Genomic DNA, 9721 nt, shown 5'->3' on the forward strand with positions numbered 1-9721 from the left:
TGGAAAGCACCATGGGATTTTAGGACTGGGTCCCCATCACTACAAGCGAATTCGTTCGACTTTTAAACTTTAGTAAAGCTATAGAAACCTTCTAACTGTATTTTAACTATAGTCCTTTGCTATATTATTGACTACAGATCTTCCCACCCGGAAAGCTAGCTAAGAAAAAATGCTGAAGAGTATGAATATTTGACTAACTGAGAAAAACAGAACCAGCCTATTTAAAAGCTAGTGAAATATTTTTGAAACCTTAAACATTACTGTTTTTAAACTGCTTTTTTTTTTTAAACCGGGCCGCTGCACATCGAACATTGTCTAGCTGGACCGCTGTGGATCGAACCTTGTGTAACAGGACGCCAAACACCAAACTTTGCATTTATTAGCCAACGGCTTGATCATTTTGAAAGCCGGGTGTTCGTACATTTAAAATTGAAATTGGCAAATTCACGAAATTCCCCGAATAGTGATGAAATAACCACGACACATTCAACAAAAAGCCCCCCCCCCCCCAATAACCTACTGGTACGCCCTTTTCCTTGATGACTCCGATTCTTTACACTACCTTAATCAACCGACACACACCTTGAAGACGTTTTCATCGTTCTTGCTGGTTACCATGTACATTCCAGCACCAATTATGTTGGGGCCTACGCTCTCTCCACCTTCCTCGATGACTACGACACTACCACCCTTGGCCATAGCTTTTCTTATAAGCGCTTCGTACTCCGCCACAGAAACCTGAAATTTTAAAAGAAAAAACAGGTAAAGGCCAAATGAACGGTGAAGTGGGAGGGTGGGAAAGGGTGACTTTACGCCGAACTAATTTTTCCAATTTTCCGAAATTTCCGAGTTGCGGGTCGTGGCATTAAATATCTCGGGCTATTCGAGGTTTCAAATTGTGTCAGATATGTAGTGATCTTAAGAAAAGTTGGAATTGAAAGTGTGAATGGATTGCTATTAGAAATCGTCAAACTATTAAATGACTCAATTTGTAAGAAAAAAAACTTCGAACAATTTTTGGCTGAGCCGTAGCGAAGGCTATTACTCCACTTATGGAAAATTCTCGTTACGTTTATACGGTTACACTCGTTTATTGGGACCATTCCCGGTTCCGTTTACGTTTATGTTCACTGCTACCATTACGGTTATGGTACGGTTAGTCAACCTTGTTATATAAATGTTTTCTCTCAGATATTAGATGGTCTCCGGTGCGTTAACTCAAAAGAAAACCCTGGGGATGAAAATTTGTGACTGTTCCGGCTGAGGGCCTATATACGACTATGCCGTTGGCCCTACACGGGTGTCAGCGCCACAGGCTTAGGTAGATGAAGGCGTAGGTGCGTTGCAGCGTAACAGTGTTTCGTGGGGTACGTATCCCGAAGCCTGCTACGCGAGGGGTGATGGACATCTACCTAAGTTTTAGGCCCAAGCTGCAACGTATCTTTCACATTTTCGCAGTCGCTAAAAGCAAATGAAGCATTCCGGGAAAGCTGAAATGCAGAAGAATGCGGGGAAGAAGTAAACGGAAATCGCTATGCTTTAACATGGTGACTTCCGTTTTCTTCATCCCCGCATTCTTCTGCATTTCAGCTTTACGGGAATGCTTTATTATCGACCACATCAGGTTTGATACACTACAGTAAGCTTATTTTACCAATAGCTCACCTCATCTTCCGCCCAGTTACAGCTCTTGCAGATCGTTTCATCCAGAAGAAACTGAGTCTTGTAGTAGTGGACAAGTGGATCGTGCAGATCAAGCGTTACGTCCTGAACGCGACAAGATACTTCTTTTCCGGCGTCGTCCTTGAAATTGTGACGGTACCAGACCGGGGCCTTCGTCCATGCCATGGCTAAATCACTCTGTAAACGAATTGATAACTTGTATATGTACCATCTGAGACAAGAAAACAAAAATAGCAAGACAATATGTTTTGATTCGGAACATTAAATTTATGGCCACTGACGAAGTGGTTTTGTAGCGCTTAGTTTGAGGAACAGCATGAGCACTTGCCCACTCCGATAGCATACAAAGTTTAGGAGCTATGTCCGGAAAACCATAACGGTGCAGAAATCCAAAATGGCGGACTTTGAACGCCCGTCACGGGTGAACGCATGGGCCGATTTTAGGGGAACTCCGTGGGAGTACTCCCACCCGGGTGAAAATACATGTACAGTAAATTTGTCAGAGTTATACAAGTAATTGTCTAAAGCTGTATAAAGGTATTTGTATTGCATTTGGTGATTTGGTAAAACTGTATCACTTTGTCAGTATTACTTTTTATAAAATATTATACAATATATTCTTGAGCATTTTAATCAACTCACAGAAGAAGAGGACTTGCTGGGTGGTTGTCAATTTCAGCGAACATGTTTTCGAAATCATGTTTTTGCCCTGAGCACGATAGTGGTGGTTACATTTCCCTCTGTGAAGCCGCTTACCAGTTGTGCTGCATTTTAGAACTCAACCACTTTTTGCCTAATTTTAGGGGCGTATGGCCAGGTAAGTTATTAGTCACTGTATGGGTGCATGTGACTGTATGCATTCTTATGTAGGGCAAGGTGCTATTTATTGACGTGTATATGGCAGTATAAATGCGTGAGATACAAAGATTCTGTGACATGCGTCGCTTTATATACGGCACGTGTATTGTATATACATTGTATTAGATTTTATAATAAAAACGTTTACATGCCTCTGTATATAATTGTATAAAGTTTTACCAAATATAGTACATATTTGTGAAACACCCTTTATATCGTTATATTACGGTGTACACAATCATATTCAATTTTATAATAGTCTATAAATTGTAATAAAATTTCTTAGTGAGTTGTATACAACTAACCGTTTAACCCAGAATAAAAATGCTAAATGCTTCATGAGCTTAACTCGTATGAATTTAACAGGACAGTGAACAAATCTTAACTTCATAACAACTTTTGGCACTGGTTTGGTGGGACCCGAGGAGCTCCAAACACCATTCGGCTTGAGACTTTCCCTACTGATAACACAAGCCGCCACTTGTCTGTTTGTGTGACTCCTTATCTATCTAGCCCGAGGTACGCGATGGTGGTGTTCCACCAGAAACTCGAAACGTTTATCGATAGAGTAACTGAATTACTGAAATACACAGAAATAAATCAAACTCATGAGGGTACAAGGGGATGGAGAGGAAACAACCGGCGCACCTGGGCGTGCACGGCAAAATTCGCGGCTTATTGTCTTTTGTTTGTGGAGTAATGGGCTTCACTAATCGCTATCATCTATCACTAAAAGTAAATGTTTAACACAAGAATCTGACTATACTTGCACATTAACTCGTCTTGGGTTTTGGGTATCAGCGCCGCAGGCCAAACTATATGTGCACCAGGACCTGGCGCCGCCAGGTGCGTCGCAGCGTACGTATATTTCGCGAGATATCGGTAAGCCTGTTACGCGAGACTTGGACTGGCGTACATATAGCTAGTATACACGAGTTGTAGACCCCTCGGCCCTCTGTCATATCAAATTCCCTTTACAATGAAAGGAAGGGGTTAATGTGCTGCTTCTTCTGTGGTTAGGCGGGTCGTCCCGTCTACAACTCTGGTTCAGAAATGAGTTCTGGAATTCACAACTTTTGAAATTTCTTTCAGTCTCGTCCGGGTGCTTTCCTCTTTTGCGCCTGGCGGGTAGGCAATCTTCCCTAAACTAATTGGTTTTCCCACCAAGAAGGGGAGCGGGCCTGCACTTTTCGAGCGTTTTTTGGGGCTCGGCTGCCGTGGCGAGATCGGGAAGCTGGCGGTAGGGTTGTTCGGTGTCGGTTTTTTCAGACCGGTTTTCGGTGACGAAATATACCGATTTTTAACCGAAATATCGGTTTACGGTATTAAACCGGTAACTTAAAACGAACCGGTATTCTTAAGTTAACCGGTATTGAAAAACAAACCGATATTTTCCAAAATACCGATTTTTTTGCATTTCAAAACGGTATTTCAAAAAATACGTTTTTTAAAATATGACAAAAGGTAATCAATTTTAAGGGAAAGCGGAACAGTGCAGAAAAATCAATCTTGGTGTTCATGTAAAAACTTCAACAGCTTAATTATAGATATTTAATAGATAGGGCGGGGTCCTACTCTCGGGCTTATGTATTTCTTTCCAGTTAAACACACATTGTACACAATTATTCGGTTAAAACCGTTCAACCGGTAATTCGGTAATCACCGAATTTTCGGTAAAAAACCGGATTTCGGTAAACCGGTTTTTACAAACAGGTCACCGGTTAATCAGTGACAGCCAAAATACCGGTTAAAACCGAAAAACCGGTTCACCGGAACAACCGTAGCTGGCGGCGCGGCTCCCCATTACTCTCCGGTTCGGCGTCGGCGCAACAACACCTTTACGTACGGCTCTGACCTTGGCAATCCGCTGGCGTTTTAGCTTGTTTCCGTCGTTAAAGGGGTCAGACCTGTGCAATGTAAGGGTTTACAAGAATCATCACTACTTAAAAACCACACGCCGCCGCATCGATTTGGGATTAGAGGTGTATTGAGAGCATAGATAGACGCTAATTTTGAAGTTGGCGTCGGTACGCACACTCTCCAGGAACATGCCGATCTTTGCCTTCAACTACAACGATGCAGTCCCTCCCGGTGTGCACTATTGGCGCAACGGATGGGTCTGCGACGGCCAAAATAATTGCTGGTAACTCTTATAGATTCAAGAAAATGGACAAAACAAATTTTCCAAGTTTTTCGTATTTAAGCTATTTTTTTGAATATTTCCGTCCCCAAAATGTGAAGAACCCCAAGTCGGCCACTAGGGGCATCTTTGAATAGAGAGAAAGTAGCATTTCTTTTTTTGGACGGTCGCAGACCAATCCGTCGCGGCACAATCGTGCACACCGGAAAGGACTGCATCATCCAGTTGAAGGTGATGATAGGCATGTTCCTTGCGAGGGCGCGCACTGGAGCCAATGGCAAAATTAGCGTATAGTTATGCCCTTAATACACATCTAATCGTAAATTAATGCGGCGAATTGTTTTTGTGGTGACTATTTTCCCATCCCTTCAATTCACAGGTCTGTCCCCTTAATCGACGTTATGTGCTCAGAGTAGCGCGGGTGATCGGGTAGCTGGTTTGCGCCGGCAAGGTTTATGGATATGGAGGTCCTTTTACGTATGAAGTTTCTTATCCTGATTATTTTCTGGGTCTAGTCAGTTTTTATTGGACTTGTCACCTGTGTACTTTTGTACTGTATAATGAATAAATAAATTTTCTCTGTCACCAAGTGCATAGTAGTGTGTACGGCTTTAGGACACGTGAATTATCATTATTTTCGATAAAGAATCCTAAAAGATTGGGCGCGGAGAACATTTGAATTTTTAAAAAAGAGCGGACACCCTAGCTCATCAGTTCAAGGGAGAAAAGAGTTTAGGAAGAACTGCTGTTTTTCTTTGGACCCAGTCATTTCAGGGTCTTTTTGTATCACTAGCTACATGTACGCCAGACCACGTCTCGCGTAACAGGCTTCGCGATATCTCACGAAACACTATTACGCTGCGACGCGCCTGGCGCACACATAGCTAGGCCTGCGGCGCTGACACCCGAGACGAGCAAATGGGAGGGTATAGGAGAACAGGGCCATCCGGGCCCGAAATTTGACATACTGAAACCATTTGTAGAGGTCTCACTACACTAAAATTAGGGATATGAAACTTCTGCTGTTCGGTAACGGTACTCATTAAAAGTTCGAATTTTGACAGATAGTTATGTAAAAATCAACGTTTTTGTGATACTAGATAATCTAGGGACCCTTAAACCCAAAAGAGGGTATGGTTCGACCCTTAATGTGTGGTTAAAGTATTTCTCCCTTTACAATTCTGTGACATGAAGCCTTTTTTACGATTTAATAGACCATTTTGTCTTTTTCACGTTGTTTTCGCCAAGAAATGCCCCATAGCGCCGAAACGGTACAAGGTAAAGCAAATCGGACGAAATTTTCGCCCGTAGGGTCCTAGCTCATCAGTTCAAGGGAGAAAAGAGTTTAGGAAGAACTGCTGTTTTTCTTTAGACCCAGTCATTTCAGCTGCAATACCCTTATTCAGGACCCTACCTTTCAAAAGTTGTCCTTGCTGCAGAATACGGTATTCGCTTTTGTTCTTCTCGTTGAAAGATTTACTGCATCAAAAGGTATATTTCAACCATTATATGTTTATTCACAATGCCGTACGGAGAAAAAAGATGCCGTGATGATCTGAAGAGAGAAACTAGACCTTCTATACTGCCGATAGAGCTCACTGCGGCCACACGAAGGGGGGCCTTGCCTTATATAATGCCAACATCAGCCGAACAGTTAAAAGGGGGGGGGGGCGGGGCTGGCTTCTCAAACCACGTGCGGGAGGCGGCCGCGTCCTTGACCTTGCGCCTAGCAAAGCAGCTCTCGGGTACAGTGCTCCCTGACAAAGGCACGCGCACGCCTCCCAGAGCCGGGCGTAGGAGGTCCCCTCCGCTGCGAACGCCATAGCACTGACCACCATTTACTCGCCTCTTTTCGGGAATGGTAGTGGAAAGATCTTCCCACCAACTCTCTTCCCTCACACACCCGATCAAGCACGACGCATCGCGCAGGCTGTTCTGCAAGAGTCCACAATCAGGAGGAGGTGGATAGTGGGGACCCTCTCAAGGCTCCGCCAATGAAGAAGAGCTGCACCAGTGTACAGCGCGACTTTGAGAGCCCGCACTGCACTGTACTTGCCTATCACGTCTTTTACACCGGTACACTAAAATCCGAATTCCAATACTTTACCAATGATTTTTGTGAAAAGTGTCATTCTGCGGTCTCCACCAGTACGGCCGAAGGGGCCTTCGGCATAGTCCCTAAGCGAGACTGTAAGAAAAGGGGGCAAAGTAATTCCTATTTTTTAGCCCGCCCTTCTGCTATGAAAAAGCTATCCGGCGGGCTTATGCAAACGACCTCGTGTCTGCCTGTGTGTCTTTCTGTCTGTATGTCTGTTCCACAGGAAGCAGATAAGCTAGAGACTTCAAATTTTCAGGGGATCTCAAGGTTCACTCCCACGAATCAAAACGCCTACGGCCATTCCTGCCAGCCACCCTTAAGGGGCTGAAAGGGGGTATCAAAGAAACCAGGAAAGGCCAAAAAAGTTGGAAAAAATACTTTGGTTTACGATTCTCTAAGGGGTAACTTGTGAAAGTAGAGCCCTCTGGGCAAAAATTTCGTCCGTTTTGCTCTATCTCTCACCGTTTGGGCGCTAGAGGGAGTTTCTCTCACACAAGTGGCCCAAAAATAAATTCTTCAATTGCCGAAAATATTGGATGGTCTCCTAAGGGGTAACGTGATTATGGGCGAAAATTTCGTCCGTTTTGCTCTATCTCTGACCGTTAACGCGCTAGAAGGTCTTTATAGACGAAAATAAGCTAAAAATTGCTGTAGTGAACTTTTAGTTGTAGAGGAAGGCCTCTAATTGCAAAGAGCACCCCCCCCCCCTTACAAAAGAAGTTTTTCTATACAGAAGGGTGGGTTGTAGTCACGGTGTGTCACCGTTACATTCCTCTCTCATGTCTAAGGGGCGAATTTTAATGACGACGCGGGTTTTAGCGAGCCGAAGGCCCGCTACATTATTTGATTATGTTCTTTAGAAAATTGCGTAAATGGAACGGTCGGGCCGCAGGCCCGAGTGTCGCCGCCGGCAGGCCAAGCAGGCCCGGCCCCTGCCGAACGGAGTTGCCCGGCGCAGCGAAGCGGAGCTGGCAACTCCGTTTGGCGGAAGGGCGGGCCTGCTTGTTAAGAAGTATCATGGTTGGGAGAGGGGGTAGGTAAACTTACAGATTTTGCTGCTCGCGCCTCAGGCACCTGCTGGACCGCCGGCTCTAGTACAGGCTCCGCATCTATGCAGCCGCTCTCTGCTCAGGGGTGAGCTGAACGGACTTCCCCTTCCCCTTACCGCGGCCGCCGTGGCCGTGGTGGTGGGGTTGTAACTTGTAATTGTTCTTAAATGTCAAAAAATTTAACCTGTTCACCTGTGTAGTGTTTCCAAATTTTAAAACATTCCATTGTGTTTTATTTGTTGTTTTATGTGTGTGTTAAAACAATTTTCCAGGGTGGGGGAGTAATGTGGTATCCCTGCCTTTTAGTTTTAAGTTTCATGTTGGCTACAATGGCCTTATTGGCTGAGCGATAGCGAAGCCTATTACTCCACTGATGATCAAAAAGTTTCGCGTCTGTTTGTGTGTGTGTGTGTTTGTTTGTTTGTCTGTACGCACGATAACTCGAGAACGAATTGAGCTAGCGACCTGGGATTTTCAGGGTCGTTTTGTGTCATAAAAAGACAGATCAAGTTCGAAGAAGAGCATTCTAGCTCAAAAATTGGATTTTTAAAAAATCAAAAACCACAGGTCCCCAAAATGACATTTAAAAAAAATATTTTTTTTATGTTTTCTAAGGGGTAACTCATCAAAGTAGAGCCCTTTTGGCGAAAATTTCCTCCGTTTTGCTCTAGCTCAAACCGTAGAGGCGCTAGAGGGTGTTTTTGACGAAAATAAGCGAAAAAGTGTACAACCATGCATTCTTAGTCAAAGTGACGGGCCGTTAACGGGCCGCAGGCCCGTATCTTTGTGTGCATTTTTGCACTACCCGACTCGGGTGTCAGCGCCGCAGGCCTAGGTAGATGTATGCCAGGCGCGTCGCAGCGTAACAGTGTTTCGTGAGATATCGCGAAGCCTGTTACGCGAGACGTGGTCTGGCGTACATCTACCTAGTTATTGTTCTTCTTGTTTGTATCCGGTTCCTCCTTCTTCAATAAATCTACCAAGATGGAAACCATGTGAATTGTGCTTTGAATCAATTATCCATCCAAATCCGTGAATGAATGAGAGACACATCAAGATCCAGCAGCAAAGCTGTTAATAATCAATATAACTCATTGTTGAGAAGCAGTGCAATTTAAGTGTATTTAAATTATGGTATAGACAACAGTATTCACCTACAGTTGGATTCGCACCTCTAAATGCACCTTGACATGCAAACTTGAATGCACCTTAACTACGACAAGAGTGCAGAGTGCACTCCATTTAACTACTATAACTAACACTGCAGTGTCTGAGTACTCTTTAACTCAACATAAACAACGCTCTTGAACTATGGATCGATCTGTAGAACCAACGCATAATGCGACAGCAAAGAAAACACAGTACAACTACAGTTTAAAACACAGTTCGTAACACAGTTTGCGATGCACCCGGACTTGAAGTTTTATTCGCATTAATGCAGAGTTTAAGTCCTCTTTGTATTGCAGTCTGAAATTATAGTTCGACCACTACAGTTACAACTTTAGTCAAACTATAGATCCTTCCACCCGGGACAATACGAGTTTTTGAGATATCCTCGATCTGTCTTCGGCATTGCTTACTTTAGACCTTTGCCAACAAAATATATGCATGCGCAGTGAACAACGTGCAGCGCTCATGGACCCAATGTGCACTTTGCACTTAATGTTGGGTCAAAATGTTGAGATTTTCTGCGAAATCAATTTGCAGCACGATTTTGGAACCATCCACCTGCTGTCTTAACGATCTGAAGAAGGTGCTTTGTCTCCTCTTTATGTAGAAATGGGTCAAGAAAGCCTAAATAAAGTACAGACAGAAAGACAAGATATTTTTGTTTAGAGATAGGGTAGGTGATACAGTTATGGGACGGTTAAGCGCACACTTTCGTTTGACGCA

At 43.9% G+C, this 9721-nt stretch overlaps 2 protein-coding genes across 3 annotated transcripts in view; one reads left to right on the forward strand and one right to left on the reverse strand.

The window, feature by feature from the left end:
* Positions 1–6302, reverse strand: part of LOC113215165 (uncharacterized) — a 27345-nt gene extending 21043 nt beyond the window's left edge. Inside the window, exons 1-3 of one of the 2 annotated variants that reach the window (XM_052272174.1) lie at positions 6096–6302; positions 1666–1860; positions 583–738 (exon numbers count right to left, since the gene is read on the reverse strand). In XM_052272174.1, coding sequence (XP_052128134.1) covers positions 583–738; positions 1666–1848 — 339 coding nt within the window. In that variant the 5' untranslated portion in view covers positions 1849–1860; positions 6096–6302. The remainder of the gene's footprint in view (positions 1–582; positions 739–1665; positions 1861–6095) is intronic. The other variant, XM_026434761.2, reaches the window with a different exon arrangement.
* Positions 1–9721, forward strand: part of LOC127750466 (uncharacterized) — a 148166-nt gene that overhangs the window by 70854 nt on the left and 67591 nt on the right. The gene's annotated exons all lie outside the window — the stretch shown is intronic.

The sequence above is a fragment of the Frankliniella occidentalis genome, unplaced genomic scaffold (assembly GCF_000697945.3).
Source record: "Frankliniella occidentalis isolate FOCC.00 unplaced genomic scaffold, Focc_3.1 Scaffold193, whole genome shotgun sequence".
NCBI classification, from domain to species: Eukaryota; Metazoa; Arthropoda; class Insecta; order Thysanoptera; family Thripidae; genus Frankliniella; species Frankliniella occidentalis.